Genomic DNA, 21,244 nt, shown 5'->3' with positions numbered 1-21,244 from the left:
CATTGAAATGACCAGGTAAAAATTTGATACAAGTTGCTCAATGTGCTAAACTCATATAGCAAACACAGTTGTGTAACATTTTGAACATATATTTGAACAGTGTATGTGACATTTAACTAAACAATGAGTGTGCTATATCTAGGGGCCACTGGTGTAAAGACTGCACCCCATAAATTCTTGAAACATTGTCATTCAAGGACCATTGAACAATTTTTGACTCGGTCCTTCTCTGCTTTCATAAATAAGGAAAAGACTCACATGCAACACACCCCACCCGCACCCCACACACATACACCACAAACAAACAATGCATGTCACTATAATCAAGCATATAGAAAATACATTACGTGACTGACTTGCTATCTACTGAAGATAGCACTGCTATGCAATCTATACTGAAGATATAAGTACTATCTATTGAGCATAGCATTGCAATGCTATCTACTGGAAAAAGATCTACTGAAGACAATTGTTATTCACTGAAGACAGCACTGCTATCTACAGAAAATAACACTGCTGTCTACTGAAGATAGTACTATCTACTGAATATAACACTGCATACTGAAAATACACTATCCACTGCAGATAGCACTGCTATCTATTGAAGATAGCACTGCTATCCACTAAAGAAAGCACTGTTATCTACTGAAGATAGCACTGATATCTACTGAAGATAGCACTGCTATCTACTGAAGATAGCATTGTTATCTAAAGATAACACTGTTATCTAATGAAGATAGCAGCACTATCTTCAACAGTGCTGGCTGTCTACGGAAGATAGCATTGTTATCTAAAGATATCACTGCTATTTACTAAAGATAGCAGTGCTATTATCCACTAAAGATAGCACTGCTATCTACTGAAGATAGCACTGTTATCTACTGAAGATAGCACTATTATCCACTAAAGATAGCACTGCTATCTACTGAAGATAGCACTGCTATCTACTGAAGATAGCATTGCTATCTACTGAAGATAGCACTTTTATCTACTGAAGATAGCACTGTTATCTACTGAAGATAGCACTGTTATCTACTGAAGATAGCACTGCTATCTACTGAAGATAGCGCTGCTATCTACTGAAATATATGTACATTACACCATGTGGATTGCTATCTACTGAAGATAGCATAGTTATGATATCTACTGAAGATAGCACTGATATCTACTGAAAATAAAACTACTATCTACTGAAGATAAAACTGCTGTTTACTGAAGACAGCATTGTTATCTGCTGATGATAGCAGTGTTCAGTGTGTTGAATTTATTTAGAAAGCCTCTCTTTTTTTACCAGTTCATATACATTAAAAACAGGTCTTTTAAAAGGGCATTTCGTGATCCACAGCCTCATCCCCCCACTTTTCTCAAAAAATGTTGAGATTTTTATACCACTGGAAACCTCTGGCTACATAACATTTATGTGCCAAAAATTTCTTACAGATTAATTCGTTTAGCAAAAATATTGTCAAATTTGAATTTCGTTCTGGTATACCAGAACGAAATTACAACAACAGTGGCCTATGGAGCAGTGTAATACACATAATCATGCATAACTCGCATAAGCGCAAAATTGGAATCAACTGAAATTATGGGAATAAGCTTTTTTCACGGATATCTACTGAAAAATGTCATAAAAAGAGGATGCTAGGATCAAAAAAACCTCCTTTAAGACCCCATTTATTCAATATTTTTATGCTTTCTTTCATGAAGATCACTGAGAATGCCTTTGAGCACAAAATATGTTTGTGAAACTTGTCAGCTTTTCTTTTGAATAAAATTCAAATTTAATAGATCTTTTTATTGGAATCAAGTTTAATTTGCCATAACCAGCACAAACAAATAAATAAAATTATAACTTTTCCCTTTAATACAATTTTACTGTTACCTCATTGAATACATAGAGTTCAAGTTGTTTATTCATAGAAAATACTTGAAATCGAATCATGTGAGTTTCAATAGCAATAGAAATACATTCAAGTGCATTCAACCATGGGATATCTAGAATTATAAAAAGGTGACTCTTTTTAACTTGATTTTTATGATTGCCGACACTATACACAGTCAAATTGCAATAACAATCACTTATTTCTGGGACAAGTTCTAACAATATTTGTGCAATTTGTGTGGAGTTATTGAACCTGATCAACTGAACCCCATAGGATGAGTTGCTTTGCTGTTTTTTGTATAACACCACTGTCTATTGAATTCTGACTTGTATAAACACGGAAATTACTGCACATTTGGGTACCAGGATTCTAGGAAGTCTCCAATTGTGTAGGAAGAAATGAAAGACAACAGGATTGATATAATCAGCATGTAGATTTGTTTGTTTCCTCTGCCATTATTTTCTTCAACAGTTTTGAGGAGTTCTACAATGTGAAATACTCAAAGGTGAGTGTTAGTTAATAGTAAAAAAGGCTGCATGCAGAGAATTCATAAAGGGACTTGCATTTTGACAATAAAACCCACTTTTCATAAACAATGATATATTTTATTAACATGAGAGGTTTGGTAAAAATAGGTTCCACATGTAAATCTTGGTGTCCCATAAAAATAATAGGAACATTACTATTGAGTGTTCCGTCATATGAACTGCTATTTCTTTTCAATTTTGATGGATAATTTAAGCCTGTACATTGTTTTGAAAAAAATTAAAAGTATGTTTATTCAAAGACATTGAAGCAAACAAGAAAAATATGATTTGTCATTTTGAAAGACCACTTTGCCCCCCACCCCCACCCCCCAAAAAAGAAGTTGTGTAACTAACTAACTAACTAACTAACTAACTAACTAACTAACTAACTAACTAACTAACTAACTAACTAACTAACTAATTAACTAACTAACCAACCAACTAACTAACAAGATACCACATAATTACAAATTAAAGCCATATTATAACATTTCCATTAAAAAATAGATTAGTATTTCTTTGCCATAAAATGTTAGTTTTTATTATCAGATATGTCTCCTTTTAATTTTGAGCCGAACAACTGAGGTAAAGCAAAGACAATTGGAATTTACTACCAGCGCCAATGTCGCCAATGTGCATCACGCCGTCGGTTGTGTTACGGTACTATCTTTTGATGTGTATATCCGTCCCGCACGCCATGTGTTATGAACATCGTGTATGCGTTCGACTAATATTTCCATCGTAATAATAAAACAACGGTTCCAGCATTTTATTCAAAATCTCGGTTTTTAACAAAACTACAGCACCTATAGTCTTGATTTTTGCAGGGTATGTTAGTTAAATAAAGTACAATATAATCATGTAAAAACAGAATTTTGAAAAAATATTGAGGGCGTTCTCCTCAGCAAATGTTATAATATGGCTTTAGTATGTCTGTGCAGCCAAACTTGATCAACCAATATCTGACATTTTAGCTTGTGAATTGTTATTTTGTACTTATTAAAATTGTATTACAGGTATGAAAATGGACTGGAAATGGAAATCTGTACTGCAGTTGATAATAACACTAATACTATCTGGAGGATCACTAGGTAATTACTGGTAAGTACTTGACATTATTATTGTAATAAAACACCAATTCAATGCTCTAACTATGGCTATGTCTGATAGAAGAAATTAATAAAAATTCCCTTTAAAAGGGAAAGCCAGCTTCAATGCAGAAGAGGTCTTGTAATTAGTTTGGGTGGAAGGCATTTTTAGCACGTTTAGGATCACTCTTTTTTAGGATCCATCATGTTTCATGACAGTCCACCAAACCATCAATGATGAGAACATGCACACAGAAACAGCAAACCAAACATTAACTCCTATAACTTCCTGTCAACCCTTTAATTCATTACTCCAAATTGTTCTGTCTTTTTGTCTTTTCTGCCTTTAGGCTACCCTTAGCTCATTATTAATATTAAGAAATACACTGCAGTTTTTAGTTAATTGGCTAAAAACTGCCATCCTACTTGCCTTATACATGCACATTAATTTTATATTACTTTTTATATTAATTCGCAATTTATTATAAAATGTATAAAGACTGATATTGTTCAATAGGCCTACATGTATATAAATTATACCCATATCAAAAATAGGCCCTGAAATTGCATCGAAATTTTCCCGTTGAAAAAACAAAACTGATGTTTAAGATATCAATTATTTCATAAATGACATTTTGAGTCATTTTTATCCATAAAAATAATATAAATGTCCATATTTATATTTTTTACTTTACTTTTACGTCCATAAAGGTTTTAATCATGTTATCAATACACTCACATTTCGTGCTGTGCTGATCTCCAGGAGGTCTGCAAATGTAAATCTAAGAACGCCTGATAACAAGGATACTATAATTTTCTTTCGTTGATATGCTGTGGAAACTATTATAGGCCTGACATATAACTTTTAATGTCATATTTCCTTCAAACCATAACTTTTGAAATTCTCACTCGTTTTCATTCGTTGAAATGGCAAAACATACTTTCTTTTTCTTACAAATCGAATAACAGGCCTTACATATATTTTCACCATAAAAAGTTCATAAAAAGTAATTCAAACCAATGCTAGTACCCGTAATCTCTTTAGCAAACAAAGACAATCTCCGAATTAGATAGCCAGCTGTCAGCTGGCGAAAAAAACCCACCTATATAGCCTAGCAATGGGGTGGACAAAAGGGGTGGGGTGCCCAGGATCACAGCCCACCCACTTTTGTCAGTCAGTCGGAGTAAATGCACCCTGCCTCCCCCTCCCCACTTTTGAAAACCTGCGCACACCACATTGTTTCATCTAAGTTGTTGTACACCTGGAATGGTTGATTGTCTTAAACATTACATTTTGTTGTTTGATGGTTTACCAGCTTGGTGATATACAGCTTTGTCTAAATCTGCTGAATATACCTTTGGGAATCATCCACATAAAAGATAGACCCTCCCTCGGGTCCATGGAGAACGACTGGTAATGTAGATTACATAGCATTAAAAATCAACCCAATACATGGACCCTACCAGTCTGTAAGCAATCTGCCTTCCAGTTCCCAGTACTTTGTGGGAATTCACTTTTACCGATTTGGAGTCACGCAATCTTTCTATATACCACGTCCATGTTTTCAATATATTAACGTTTGTGTAAGCGACTAAAACAACAATATTGTATCCGACCAATCAACGCAGCTTGGCAGCGCGGGGATATTTGAAAAGGCGTCCCTAGCTAAATAATGTGCAAACATTTGCAAACCGCACGCAATAATATACACCTTTTATTATTGCGCGTACCATGGGTCTATCAGACGCGTGCCACTTGAGCTCAATACCTCTCAGTTGTTGATAAGTGTCCCATCCGATCTTGCGTCACATCCCGTGGCATAGCTTTGTGCTACCATATTTGAATTGAAACTGGGGCGGAGCTTTCGTAATTGGCATCAGAATCACCGGGCTTCGTTGAGCGATTATTTGGAAGGAGATCTCAAACAGATTGGACCAGTCGAGATTCAGCGCTCAATGGACTTTCCGTTCAATAATAATACGAGTATGTTCCTATATTGCTGCACTGACTGTGTGTGTAATCAGTGGCATCGATTTGTGGATGAAGAGGAATGGGTTTTTGGCATTGAGAAAACTAAGGGGGGGGGTTACAGGAATAGGGCATTATGTAATTATTTATTGTTACATTATCCAGTGATGGAACTGAACCGAGACTGGGGCCAGTCTACATAAAAGAAGGAAAAATACATCCTGCAAAATGCTGTCAATATTATTCAAACAACTTTTTAATATCTTACAATGATATTTAAAATGTGATACCCAATTCATTGGTAGACCTGTAACCATGATAACAAAATTTAGGGGCCATAAGTAATTTATAATCATAATGTGCAATAATTTTGTTGCAGTTACTGTGAGTGTAGGAGAACATCTGTAACTGATGGATGTGCGGAATACACAGCTGATCCAGGTATGAAAACATTGCAAATATCTAATTTTGCCTTGAAGTAGATATTCATAATCTACTTGCACTGCTAAAATTTACACACTTTGAACTCATCAATTCTTTGTTGTTGATGTTTTCTAGGATAGCATCCCAGCAAACACAAAACATGTTAACAGGTTATATTTTGGATTTTGGTTTGGTAAAAATGCTTCAATAACATTAAATGTTGGGTTTTATAAAGGGCATGAAAACTTTAAACTGTTTTGCATCAAAACACACTACAAAAACATTGTTAACATTATTGTAACATATTTTTGGCAAACATTTTTTGAAATGTTTTTAAAATGTTCTTGTAAAAAAAAAATTTCAAACATATTTTGCCAAATATTTTGTCAACACTTACATATTGTTAGAATATATTGCAGTAAGTTTTAAAAAAATGTTTTTGGATGTTATGAAAATGTTTTATACCCTTTATATACAGGGCTGGATTTACCTTTTGGGGGCCCTGGGCCAGGCCAAAATTTGGAGGCCCCCAAACGCACCGTGAGGAAGGCATGTGCACTCAAGTGGCAAAAATTTTAGATTCCACTAGAACATTTGCGTGTGAAGTGCGCGAAAAAATTTCAATTTTAGACTAGCTATTTTAGCCCCCAATTGAAGCTGAATTTTGCTATATAACAGGCCAGTGCGCACAAAGCTCGCAAGATTGCACAATTTTTGTGCCCTATTTTGGCCCAAAACATGGTGTTTTTAGGCTAAATTTTTTTCTTGTTGATTTTCAAAAACTAGGTATGAAAATCTAGGATCTGTTTTTTTAATTTTTTGAGTTTTGACCATCTTTTAGAAATACTCGATAAAAATGGTTGAAATTTGACAGTTTCAGCCTAATTTAGGCAATACTGGTGTATTTTTTTGTTTTTGATGGAAATTTAAAAAAATGAAAAAACAGCTCCTAGAGGAAAAGAAGCTGTGCACGATAAGATCAAAATCTTACCTTTATTTTCTATAATGAATCTGTTAGCTTTAACCAAAAAGTGAAAACATGCACGAAAATGAACACATTTAAAATCGCTGTTTTGTATCAAAAGTGACAGTAGACAGCAATTAAAACAACCCATCAGGGGTGCAAATAGTGATTTCTTCCTCAGGAGCAAGGTTTTTAGACTCAAGATTTCCTCAATCATACCATGCATAAAATAGCTTTATTCTACACTTCAAAAGATGAGAATATTAACATAGCGTGAATTTTTAGAGCGACTGTATGTTAGGTTTTTGAGTTTCCAAAAAATGCTTTACGATGACAATGTGCTCGCGTAGCGCGCAAAAATTTGGTATTTTACACTAGTTTGGGGTAAATTTTGGTAGGACAGCGGCTCCTTTCCCCTTTTATTTTCCTTTACCCCCCCCCCATTTCCTCTTTCATTTTTATCAGAGGAGCAGAACTTGTTAAGTGCTTCATATGGTTCTTCTTTTTAAATTTCCTCAATATTTTCCAGTTTGTCCTCTTCTCAGTGGCATTAGTATTGATACTAAGTACACTGAATTCCTTCATGACTTTTGTTCCCAGAAAATCCTCATTGCTGCATGCTGCCTCTCTATAAATTTCCTCAGGTAGGATTGCCGCCTCTCTAAATTTCCTCAGATATGAGCCCTGTTTCCACCCGTCTTCATCCGACTTCTTTTTTTCCTGTTAAATTACTTTGAATACATCCTATGGTAATGAATTGTAACTTTTCTCATATCCCATTTCCATATTCTAACACTAACACCTTCCTCTTTTTTGCTCTTATTTCTTGAACAATAATGTGAATTCCTCCAAATTTTACACAACCAGTGTCTTTAAAGATTTCCTCTCTTCCATTCAGTAGCTTCACTTCCTCACAGCCATCCCCTATTATCTTGTACCTCACTTTTCTTCTTTTTATTTCCTCTTTTCCCTTTTCCTCTTCTCTTTTCTTTTCTCTCCCTCCTTTTTCCTCTCTTTCTTTTTTCTTCCCATGGCATTATTTCCTCAATTTTGACTCTCATTTCCTAGGAGCGGTGCTCCCCGCTCCCGCACAATTTGCATCCCTGCAACCCATGTTTCAAATGTGATCATCTTGAATCCTGCAATTCACGCAGCTGGTATTCGCAATTAAGATACAACTTCTGCGCATGTTTTACGAAAATCCAAGCTATATTTTCCACGAAAAAGAGGAATAATTGTTCATCAAGCCATATGAAATTCCTGGCCGGCAATGTTTTCGATCATGTTTTGTTGTGAGGCTCCGCGCGAGATACACTATCAGGGTGAAGCGCACCTCGGCTTGTTGCGTGAGGCAAAAATACACACTTGTTATAGCAACGAGATTGGCAAAATTTCCCGCCATTGACCATGTGGACGATATCAGATGGAAAAGTGTGAAATACCATATTTTAAAATAATAGAAAATTGGTAAAAAAATTAAAAACCTAAAATTTTTCAGTTCAAACTTAAAGTACACAGACTAATGAATATAGAATTCAAGAAAATTGGAATTCAGCATTTTAAAAACATGCCATGGTTCAGACCAATCTTAACTGGTAGCATCTATATATTAAATTCAGACTTCTTGTCTGTCCATGGTGCATTTAGAGTTGGCAATGTGAACCAAGAGAGTACTCCATCCTTTGAAGGGTACAATCAGCTTTTAGTCCTGTGTACAGAAAGCCATAACTGTACATGTAATTGCAGTCGGTTTCAAAAAGAGAAGGGTGTTTACTACTGGCTATCCCAATCCATCCTGTCCTGAGTATTTGATCTATGTGGTGGGGTGGGGTTTTTTTGGGGGGAGGAGGGATACTGCTGAGTAGGAAATTTAAATAAATAGTAGTGTAGGAGTCACAATGTTAATATCAGTATTTTCTTCTCCTTTTTACAGCGATGTTTGTCCCAACCTTAAATAGGATGCCGAACAGACGATATCGAGATCCAGAATGTACATTCCCAATCTCAAATGACTGCAGCATCATGCAACTGTCTGATTGCAGGCACAATTGGAACTGCTGCAGAAAAAATGCAGCTAATATTTCATGTGAAATTGAACTTCATCATGCTAGAGGAAAATGCGACAGGGATTATACCTGTCGCCCAGATGATGTTTGTTGTTACAAAGTATTCTGTAATTGTACCTCTGTTCTAACAACCAATCTGCCTGATACTACAACATCACTTGAAACCACAACTTCAAAGTCACAAACTGGTACTGTTACACCATCTAAAAGCACAGAAGATAACAAAATAACTACTTCCAAGACTAATCCTTCAGAGAGTCAAAAGGTGTCAGGTTCCACCTCTTCTAGTTCCATCACAACCAGAATCACAACTCAAACCCATGGCAGTCAAATGGCCAGTGGAACTACTTTGAATAATGCAGCACCTGAAGATTCTTCAGCGTATGTATACATATATCTTAACAATTTGTTTGCCACATGTTTAAGAGTTATATGGTCCCAGGTGGAGAAGAAGGACAGAACTCTGATATCAGTATGCACACACATTCATAATTTTTTTGTTTTTCAAATACCCCTAAACAAATTTTCATCTGTAAGCAAAATGACTCCATAAGCAAGATTAATTCGTTTGACAAAAATATCGCCAAATTTGTATTACATTCTGGTGCACCAGAAAATGCCATTTACCACTTTATTCCGTGGGTGACGCCTTGGTAGTAGTATTAGTATAGGCGTAAATCCCTCCTTTCTACATGAGCACCATTGGGAAATTGAACCCGATTTTTATTTTATCACATTTTATTTTTTCACTGACACTTCACTTCCAATAAATGCCCCCTTTGGGAAAAATGCAACGCCCCTGAGACGTTTATTACAGACAATACGGTATGTGCTAATTTTGGCGAGTCCTGTGCCAATCGCACACCAGATCTCTTAGCGGAAACAAAGGTGTTCAAGGCCAAATAAAAATTTGTTGTGTTGCCCTCAATTGACCGACCCTAAATCCTGAAAAATCTGGGTAGCTTTTTTTTTTTTTGAATTTAATTACAGATTTTTACAATATTTTTTCACTTAAAATTAATATTTGATTGAAAGACTAGTCTTAAATTGATTATCTGACATGTCTAACAAGTATCCAGACGTCAAAATTGACAAATGTCCCCTAATTGAAGAAGCATTATTTAATATTTGAGGGGATTTTTAAAAACTGAAGGTTTAAAAAAAAAAAAAAAGAAAAAAAAAAGAAATCTGACCGACCAACCCAACTTTCCATTTTTCCCACTTGAGGGCAAGACAACCATTTGTTTGGCCTAATCTCACAATAGGAGCAGCTACACCATATAACCATGAAAACAATAATATAATTTTGTTTTTGTTTTTTTATCATGCAGGCAATCCAATGGCATGGGAGCTGGCATTGGCATTGCAATGTGTATAATACTTGCCGCAGCAGCAGTTTTACTATTTTATTGCCATAAGCGTGGAATTCTGCAAAAGATAACGAATAAAGCTGATAAAGAAGACAAATCAAGAAAAAGGTAATTTTAATTCTTAATTGAAATAGATGTTCAAGCAGCATTCATACACTCTTACTAGTGAGCACCAATCAGAGCATACATTCAGTGACATAGCGTTGTAAGGGGTACATGCCCCCTCTATCAATTGCAAAATTTAGAAAATCCCAAAGGAAAATTGCTGATAAATGGCTTGTCCCCATCCCCCCCCCAATTAGACCCGATTGATCCCCGGATGATTACCTTATGCCATTGCAAACATTAGTAAAATGACAGGAGTGTATTGATTGTGTTCCAATATCTGTGGTATAATTACATGGGTGTACTGAACACTCCATGTATTCCACACAATGCTGTTGGACTCAATTTGCTTTCGGCCTAATTATGTCAAGCTACATTTGAAGCACAACAAACTTCACAGTAGCACCAGTTGCCTAACAAAGATAAAAGAAAAATTGAGAAAATTTGTAACTTTCTGGTAGGACAAATCTATTAACATGATACAGAAAATAAGTTACAAATCAGGCAAGTGAAATATGATTCTTCATAAGTTTAATATTACTTGTTTGTTTTTTTAATCTTTCTTTCCCTTCCTTTTGTTAATTTATTTTCTCTTCCTTCCGAGGTATAGCATTTTGTTGTGTTAGTGCAGGATCATATGACAGGAGAAGCATTTTTGTGCTTCAGTTTCTTTACTTATTTGTTTTTTAAAACTTTTTAATTACTTAGTTAATTAATTGCTTCTATGACTTGAAAATGGTTTACAGTGTTTACCTATATTTTCATAATCCATTTTAAACTGAATTTTGCCCAAACTTACAACATTCTTTCACTGACATGATTTTGAGCTGCAACCAGAAATCATAAGTCCTTCAATAAATTCATCAGGTCTATAGATTATCCATAACATAATAAATAATTTCAGCTGATCAAGACCAGTCAAAACTTTCATCAACCACCGGTTGACTTCACAGGGTTTGATGCTGCTCCAACTTCTAGAATTGTCGGTTCAATATCACACAGCACTTCAAAACAGCAACACTGCTGATGAAGTCAACCGATGGTTGATGAAACGTTCAGAAAAACACAAGTTTTGACTGGTCTTGATTAGATGAATTCTTTATGTTATCAAATAATAATCATGAACATCTCTGGATTACAGATAATTGAATTGATCAAACTTTATATTTTTTTGGAAATAATTAAAAACTGTTTTGTTTCTCATGTTTTTACAGAGCTCCATCTGAAACATATGCTGACATTGATGCCAACACATACACTGGAGCAAAAACAGTTACGAATCGTAAGTTTGACATCAACTGCTATAATTATTTCATGTCTACACATTTTTCGTAATTGACCACTTCACTGCCGTTGGCGGCATTTGGCTCTGCTAGCTCCAATTAGGCTGGAGTTAGCGAAGCAGAAAACTGAAAGCGAGGCCAAAGATGTAAATTACATACTCAAAATTATGCAAAGTTAATTTGCCATGTAACTATAAGGACTATCTAGCTGAAACTTGGTACATATGTAGTACACGTAAAATAGAAGTATATTACGTTTAGCATTTTGCTAATTTTAATCTGCACTTCTGTATGGCCCTTAAAAGCCGCACTTAAAAGCTAGTACCAAAACTGATGAACATCAAGATTTAGAGGCTATTACTAGAATTAGTATTTTCTTGTGTTTATACACAGCTTATCCGAGTTTCAAAACCACAAATACATCACTGCCGCTTAGAATTGAATATCTAAATATAAGAACAGCCCAAATCCATATTTTGATCATATTGCTATGCCTTCTCAAAATATGTATGGTACAACATAGACCTAATTGCAAGTTCTTGATTGTTATCTGGTTTAGTGAATCATGGTTACAACACCAGTGACAAAGATCTGCCAATTGCATCAGGAGAACCAGCTTATGCAGATGTCTCACCCAATGGACACATGGGTGCTGGAATCTACATGGATCCCCAGCAATGTGAAAACAAACCACAAGTACCAAGTAAGTGCTTCAAATGATCAAGCTTAAAACTGTATCAAGTAACTACCAGTAATCAAGCTTTAGACTTGTAAATCATGCATTTTAAAATTGAAATATTAGAAATACTTATATATAGCACACATCAAAAACTCTCTTGCTACCACTGAAATGCATCAGAATCATTTTAGTGCAACTATTTATCCCATTTATTTATCAGTCCTGTGTACATAAAATAACATCTGTATATACATGTATATCACATTCAGTTTCAAGAAAAAGTAGGGTACCTACTAAAGGAATGCGTCTCCTTTCATTATTTCCAACAAGATTGATCGTTTAATGTCTCGATCATCTAATAGAGGGAGTACTCTCATAGTTCATTTACAAATGAACAGTACCAAAGATGCCGCTTAATAACACCAGCCCCACTCAACCAATATGCCAAGTGCTGCAACACACTCATTATCAAGGGTACCCATCAGCATCTGATATACTGAAACAATCATTCTCAAATCAGCTAATTACCAATAAATAATTACCATTTTAACACAGGTCCAAGGAATTCTGGTTATGATGATCTCAATAGGCTGGTCATCACGGGTCCCCCAAATATAGAGGCTGAATATGCGGACACAATCCAGCCCATATCTTCTGCTTACCAATCACTGAAGAAAAAAAGTGATGGATACACAGAACCACTTGGGATGTCTAAAGATGGACATGCTCCAGTCAAACAGAGTAGATGTAAGAGTTTGCCTGTTTTATTATAAATTTATGTGAAAAATCCAGTCTGTGAATTGAAAATTCATCATTGGTAATATTGCTGGGGCAGAAATGCCTATACAGACTCTGATCCAAATTGGGTGAAGGTATAAGGAAGGTGAGGTTGTTGATAATTGCCCGGGGGGTCCTTAATGGAAATGAGGGTACAGGCAGGCAGTCAAGTTAGCTTAATTGATAAGGCATTCGACTATGGTGTGAGAAATTGCAGGTTCAAACCCTGGCGGTGCCGAATGATGTGATGCTGTAGTGGTCAGCAACAACCTGTAAAGTGTGCTGAGGCTTGTGGATCAACATCTAGGCGTTGTGCCTGTGCCTGGTGCACTAAAAATCACTGCGCTTTTTTTTTTGACAGGGTTGTGCTGAAGAACTATACGTATATGCAATGTACATTTGATATAAGTCTTTAAAAAATGAATAAAAAACCTAGGTTACAATAATCAATTTACAACTGAGGTTTTTCCAGCTAATGGTTTTACATAATCCTTTCAGCATATCCTGGCTATGAGGATACGATCCTGTCAAGTAATGTACCAATACAATCAGCATATCAGTCCATAAAAAGACCATCCAATACAGATATGGGAGAAGCAGAGTACATGGATCCAGAGAAATATACAGGCAATCAAGGCACTCCTCAGACAGGTGAATTTCATCTCTCTTATTGAAGACTAAAGTTTTAAAAAATCAAAATGTACAGATTTGCTACATCTGTCTCAAAATATATGTATAAGTTCATATAATATAGTATAAAATACTATAAAAATATAAATTAGCTATTTTATTTTCCCAATATTTTACAAATATGTATTTAAATTTAATGCGCTGTGTTTGTTATTTATTTCATAATTGTAAATATGGGTTTTAAGTTCATGATTGTGTATGCTTATATATTTATGTATCCTATGTATTTAAATATTTTGCTAAATTATTTTGATGAATATTTTAATGTGACCCCTGGGCCTCATGGAAGAACAGAGGATACATTAAAACATCAACTGAAGAAGAAATAAAACAAACAATCAAAAATTTACGTCTAAATGTTTAAAAATCATTTCAGGGGGGCCTGGGGGGGGGGCAAATGTTATTATATATTCATTTTATTTGTTACTACATGTATTTCTTTTCACTCTATACATACACAGCTGTTGAAAACCCAAATTATGATGGAATTGGCCAAATAACCATCCCTGGATCTACAGAACTAGCAGTTAATAAATGTACACGTTCATCAGATGGTATGGGAAGTGGTGTATACATGGACCCAGAGAAATGTGGTAATACGTTAACAGGCCAAAAAGCAAGCCATGGTAAGCAGATTGACAATAAAGAGACAATTAAAGGAGGATTATGTGATCCTGGCATCCTCTTTTTGTGACATTTTTCAGTAGATATCCATGAAAAAAGCTTATTCCCAAAATTTCAGTTGATTCCGATTTTGCATTTGCGAGTTATGCATGATTATGTGTATTACCCTGCTTCATAGGCCACCGTTGTAATTTCGTTCTGGTATATACCAAAATGAAATTAAAATTTGATGATATATCTGCTAAACGAATTAATCTGCAAGAAATTTTGTTGGTACATAAACATTATGTAGCCAGAGGTTTCCAGTGGTAAAAAAATCTCAACTTTTTTTGAGAAAAGTGGGGGGATGATGTTGTGGATCACGAAATGCCCTTTTAAGTTAACAAATCAAAAACTATACAAAGCTGATGAATCAAAAACTATACAAAGGCATGCGCGTACGCAGGAATTTTTCAAGGGGGGGTGTGATGATAAAAATACTAAAATAAAGAAATGGCCACGTTTATAGCGGTCATCCCGTCGCGCCTGCCCGACGTAGGGGAGTCTGAGGGGGGATGTGCCCCCTGAGAATTAGAAACTTTTGGAAAAGGAAGACTAATTGAAGCGATTTGGTGGACAATTTTGGCACTATTAGTGTGTAAAATTTTAAATTGAAAAAGCCGAACATTTGTGAAATGACGGTCCATGAAGCCTTTCGTGAACAAGTTTTCTCTTCAGTTGTAGGCCTATAAATTGTGTTAAACACAAATTGGTAAATGTCGAAAGCAGAATCAAAAATGGCTGCAGCTTGTTTATCCACTACGCAGGGGGTGTCTGAGGCCCCTCTCAGAATTAAGAAACTTTTGCAAAATGAAGACCTAATTGAAGCGATTTGGTGGATCATTTTGGGACTATTAGCATGATTAGTGTGTAAAATTTTAGTTTGAAAAAGCCGAAAATTGGTGAAATAACGGTACATGAAGCCTTTCGTGAACAAGAGTTTTGCCTCCTGCAGAAGTTCGAAAAATTTGCAAAATTTTTACACTATTTAGGCCTAAATCATTGCTTCAAACAGAAAAAAAGGGCCCGAACTCAATTTGCACAATTAAAACCTTTACGTATATGTTGCCGGGGTAGGGTCCGGGGGTAGGGTGTGGGGTGTGATGTGGAGAGGTGTTGGTTTTAACATCATAATGGATTAACAATTAACACCTTTACGTACGTACGTTGCCAGGGTAAAGGTGTAATGATGTGGGGCCGGGGTGTTAACATGTATTGACACATTTACGTACGTGCCGGTCAATACCGGGTATAGGCCTAGGGGTGAGATAAATTTGTGTGGGCGGGGTAGTTATGGAATATATAGGCCTATGATAATTGTAATAATATGTCCCATATGCCTTGCTCATCTCCCTCCTCTCCTCTTCCTATTCCCCCCCCCCCTCTCTCCCCCCTCTCTCTCCTCTCTCTGTGTCTCTCTCTCTTTCTTTGCCTTTTCTCCCCCATTTTAATTTTTTTGGACAGATCCAAGGGGGGTGTTTCACACCCGTAACACCCCCCCTGCGTACGCCAATGTACAAAGGTCTCATTAATGAGATGATCTGCCTGTTTTCAGATGAGCATTCTCATCCCTAGAGGGTGCGCAGTTCTCAATACCATATAGTGCATATAATTATAACAATCAGCATGTCAGAGGAGAAAAGCAGTGCACGCATATGTTATGTCTTGCAAAGTGAATGCTCTTGCCTTGCAAGGGACCTTTAGCAGTGTATGAATATGTTAGTCTTGTTGGTTTTCCCGGTCGGTTTTGTGTGACGTCAGCCCAACCAAGAGGATGCTCTTGCATCAATTCAATGATTCAATTGTATCAATTAACCCATGCTTTTGTTCTTTGTCAGCTGTGGAGAATCCTGGGTATGAAGCAATCAACAAAGTTATCCTTCCTGAAGATAACACATCAACTCATCAACCTGACATGGGCTTACAGAAATCATCACAGGTAAAACCTGGACAACAACACTACCAATCTCTGAAAAAACCTGAAGAACCTTACCAAGCCCTCAAAAAACCCGAGCAAGATCCTTATCAAACCCTCAATAAACCAGAACAAGATCCCTACCAAGCTTTGAAAAAGCCTGAACAAAGTCATTATCAATCTCTGAACAAATCTGAACAAGGACACTACCAAGACTTGAAAAACCCAAAACCTGAAGATATGGGTAGCGGAGACTATGCCGATCCAGAGAAATACACTGATGTACCAGCGTTTACTAATAAGAACAAAGAGGCAGATGGTAATGATGAGAACAATAAGACGGAAGATGCAGATGATAGAGAGTATTTCACACTGGAGCCACCAAACTCTGGTGATGGAGATAGTGATGGCGCTGCTGATGCAGCAAATGGTTTGGATGATAGAGAGTATTTTACGTTAGAACCACCAAACTCTGGTGATGAGGGTAGTGATGGCGCTGCTGATGCAGCAAATGGTTTGGATGATAGGGAGTATTTTATCTTGGAACCACCTGGTGATGATGATGAGAATGTCAAGACAGGTCAGGAGGAGAGGGAGTACAGTATACCACCGGATGCTCAATAGCCTCAGCATCAACAGGTAACATTTGTACTCTAACAGATAATTGGCAATAGCTTTTTATTGTAACATACGCTAAAAAATTAAAGAACAAGATCCTCACAATTGACCTTTTTGATAAATTCCATAATTTCTTGCGTTTCGACCTGAGATCTCGTCATTTCACATCACGCCGACTTGCAATGTGCAGTAACAATGTTCACTAAACGATGTTCGCATCGGCATGACGTCAAATGACGATATCTCCTGTCTAACTGCAATGAATTATGGGATTTACCAAAATTAAATCCTGATATCAGTCTTTCTTGAATGTACTCATGGTGCTGAACAAATTGTTTTCCAAGTACTTGAACATTGCTGAATGAGATGGCACTCATCTACTTTTAAAATGTTAATGCAATTTTTAAAAAAATGCTAATAAATAAGTATGATCTTTCAAATATTGTGCGTGGTGAGTTTCGGGTATCCTAAAAAAATATGTACCATCAACACAACCACTGCACCTGGACAACAATCCATCTATATCTTGAACTGGTAAAAGCATATTGACACCCATAATTTAAAGGCTGAAAAAGTTTTGATGTAAAAGGAAAAACTGATCTTGAAGATTGGCATGGCTAAAGTTTCCACAAAGGGGAGATTGAACAATGTTCAATGAACATAGAGGACGTATATGGGTCTATGGATTTTATAGGGTCTGTGAATAGAACAATGACTCTCATTTTTTTCTTAATCTGGGAAAGAAAAATACTTGTTAAGTATCATTTCAATCAAAATTAGGTGTAGTTTCTCATCTTTTTAATTTTTCCCCTCCAGAATCCTGCTGTGGATATAAAACAAGCATTGGAACAAGAAAACCACCGAAGGGCTAACAACACTATAAAAATAACTTTTATGAAGATTTTGACAGCATGGTAGAAGCTACAAATAAAGGGACTACAAAAGTCAATGTCCTGAAAAGATTATTTTGTAAAAAGACTAATGAAGACAGATATCAGAGACAACAAACGGAGTTAATGCTGTAAAGAGGTATTTTGTATAAATAGAGAAATTATACTCGGGTCATATTTTTCAGCTAATCATTTGCAGTAAAATGTTTAATCATTTTTATGGGCCGATCGCCGTTGACACTGTGCAGTCTTGTTCATGTTCACCGAACCAGAAATTACCCATCATGCAACGCTAGTTTGCCGAATAGTCGCGTCCATTTAGTTCCTCGTGGTGACGTCATCCCGCTTGGGATTGATACAAAACACAGGTTGTTCTGTCTAGGTATGAGACTACCAGGCCAGTTTGTGTTTCTAAATTTTATTTTACAGTCATATAAATTAATTGCAAAAAACTCGAGTTAAATCGACCTAAAAATAAGCGAGATACAATGTTTTATATATGGCATATTTTTTACACAAAAAATGGATATTTTGACTGTTTTCAAACAAGAAATTTAGATTTATACCAATAATAATCCAAACTTTTTATTTCAATACCATAAACATTGACTGTCGTGCTCATTAAAACTAGAAACACATTTGGTCGGAAATTAAATGAAAGTAGTGAATTTCAACGATATTTGTGGGCCGTATTATGCACGGAATTTTGACATTAAAACATTAAAAACATGTCTGCTTGTTCGTTGCTTGCGTGATTCTTAAGGAAGGAATGTGTATGTTTTATATAGTAAAAGAAGCAAACATTTTATTCTGTGATTTGATACTTTTTAAGTGAAAAAAATTAATATAATATATAAATCATGCAAGAAATGATCACGCTAATGTCTCAATATTAAAATGCCACGATGCGTGTACGCCTATGCACTGTAGATATAGCGAGGAGATGCTGTATCGATTTTTAATCAAGTTCATTGTTAAACAAATAACGGATGGCCGGGTTAACAATAGATGGGTCAGAATTGGGGAATAATCAATAACTAACGGTACAGTTGTTGATGGTTCATAGTGAAAAATTATTATTCAAAGGACACACACAATATTTTTCACTTTAAATTGTGGACTTACCTGCAGACGAGCACCGTCCTCGGTTTGAGGAGGTCTGCAGTATGTCCCAATTGCATGCCAAATGCATTTGAGAGATAAGTTCGCTATTGTGCATTAAAAATAGCGACTCTGGTTTATAGGCCTAAATACGCAGCTATACACGCACAACATTGCGTCTTTGGTTTGTGAATTAAATGTTGATTCAGATGTCCTTGTTTTGATAGCAATACACAATGTCCACGATTGCTGGCAAACACAAACAGGGTTGCATGTGTGAGTTGTGTTTGTATGTCTGTTTTCACCTGGTAATGAGGACATATTAGCTCAGTAACTGCGGACACACAATAACAGAGGTCGATCTCCATGCTTTTTAGACCCTGCTCAATAGAGGGTTACAAACATAAATATACATATAAGTGCATTTAAAAAAGGCCTCTGTTGGGGTGTAATACCTATCCTCAGTCTCTTATGAAGTGTCAAACCATTGTAAAATCAAGGGGTACTGATGTCCTCGGTTCACACAAGTAGGGCTAAGTGGGTGGGGTAGGGATACATTTATAAAAACTTGCAAACATGGACCTTTTTACTACCTCAATGGTTGTCGGAAATGCTAAGCAGAATGTGATTTGCTGTTACTTTAAACCAATGTTCACATTTGTTAGGGTAGGGGAACTGCCCTTTAGAATGTAAAAGGTCTAGTGTATGAGTTTGGCGGGTGTCCTCGGTTTATGGTTAATAGGGTATTGGTGAAAAAAAGGTTCATGGTTGCACAGTTTTTATAAGTAGGGGGAGTGGGGTGGGGGTGTGTGTGGGGGTGGGGGTGGGGGTGTGAGTGTATGAGGGATTGCCTGGGTGTGGATGTATGACAGAGAAAGACAAAAAGATAAAGACAAACAGCAAACATTTGCAAGACTGTACATATGCAGCGTATGTTTGAAATTACTTGTATAAATTTTGTATTTTGCATTTAAGCCTTTGTAACTTTTTTGTAACTTACTTGAACTAAGTTCAATGACAATGCAAGAGCCAAATGGACACTATACAGTAAGAAAACAAATAAGTTTAAGTTTCAATTTGTACATGGTACCAAGTACCAAGAATATAAAATATTCAGATTTTGTATAATGTATTGTTAAATGTATTTTAAAGCATATTATACGAAAAATAATGAAATAATAATTATTGTTCTTTGTTTTCATGTTTTTACAATTCTAAATCTGCTTTATTTATTTATTCAAATATGCATACAATGCATTTTATTGTTAAAATACTTGTTTTTGTGTAATTTTGTAATAGACTAAGTTTTATACAAAATGTTCAGTATATATGTTATCTTTCAATATGTACTCAGCTGGGTATCATGTAGCCATACCTTGCCAAAAAATAACACAAAGTGTTATTTATGTATTATTTTTGTACTCAAGTTTTGTAATAAATCAGCATGAATGCAACTAAACTTTTTCTTCTTTTTATGTTTCATGAAATTGTCAAATATTTAAAATATTTCATAGAATTACTAAATTTTATTTGAAAAGGTGTTAACATTTGTTGACTGGTTAACTGGTTATATGCCATCTTAATTTGATAGTTTGTCTCAAAGTCCTTCCTAAGTTGTAAACCTAATGCAGAATGCAGGTTTTCATAGGGTTTTTTTTTTTAATTTTTTTTTTTTTATATCTGTGGGATGAGTTTTTTGTTTTGACAAGATAAGATCACCTTTCATCTCTCAAGGAGGTTTCACTGCGGTCAAGATGATGAATTTGATATTTTCATGTCTGACAATGTCAGACGTGAGATATTTGTGTGGTGTATTTGCCGGGATATTTGAAAAAAAAAACAGAGGAAAAATAAAATTTACTCCATCCAGCGGGCAATTTTACTAATGCATGAGGGGGCTTTGAGACAAACTATTAATAAAACTGTTCTAACCAGGCAAGTTACACCACCAGTAGCCTAAACAATGATGATTTATTCTGAGGGTTTGATACAAGTATAATAGCCAATGAGAACTTTTTAAAGTGTTGTGCACCCTAAATTTGCCACAAACAAAATAAAAAATAATTTATATTTCTATTGTCTGAAAAAATTCTGAGCATACATTGGAATTCAACCAACAAGGATATTTACATACAAGCTCATCCAACCATGTAGGGTAATAAACGTGCCCTGGTTTAACTTTGCTTTGAACACGTTTGAAGGTAGGGCGATTATGCACGCTTTATATTAG

At 35.7% G+C, this 21,244-nt stretch overlaps 1 protein-coding gene across 1 annotated transcript; it reads left to right on the top strand.

The window, feature by feature from the left end:
• The first annotated feature begins 2,171 nt into the window (after positions 1 to 2,171).
• Positions 2,172 to 17,032, top strand: LOC140141897 (uncharacterized). The gene is made up of 11 exons (XM_072163773.1): positions 2,172 to 2,391; positions 3,430 to 3,514; positions 5,850 to 5,911; positions 8,791 to 9,304; positions 10,255 to 10,401; positions 11,613 to 11,680; positions 12,241 to 12,384; positions 12,916 to 13,107; positions 13,636 to 13,788; positions 14,289 to 14,453; positions 16,329 to 17,032. Exons 2-11 carry the CDS (start codon positions 3,432 to 3,434, stop codon positions 17,027 to 17,029), a joined length of 2,229 nt encoding a protein of 742 aa, XP_072019874.1. The 5' UTR covers positions 2,172 to 2,391; positions 3,430 to 3,431; the 3' UTR covers positions 17,030 to 17,032.
• The last annotated feature ends 4,212 nt before the right edge of the window (positions 17,033 to 21,244 follow it).

The sequence above is a fragment of the Amphiura filiformis genome, chromosome 20 (genome assembly GCF_039555335.1).
Source record: "Amphiura filiformis chromosome 20, Afil_fr2py, whole genome shotgun sequence".
NCBI lineage: Eukaryota > Metazoa > Echinodermata > Ophiuroidea > Amphilepidida > Amphiuridae > Amphiura > Amphiura filiformis.
This window is presented reverse-complemented; position numbering and strand designations above follow the sequence as displayed.

Bases quoted from the DNA above. Each gene is read 5' to 3' on its own strand.
- LOC140141897 (XM_072163773.1), top strand. From the start codon at position 3,432: ATGAAAATGGACTGGAAATGGAAATCTGTACTGCAGTTGATAATAACA. The intron at 5,912-8,790 runs GTATGAAAACAT...TCCTTTTTACAG, and splicing joins GGAATACACAGCTGATCCAG to CGATGTTTGTCCCAACCTTA. The intron at 13,789-14,288 runs GTGAATTTCATC...ATACATACACAG, and splicing joins TCAAGGCACTCCTCAGACAG to CTGTTGAAAACCCAAATTAT.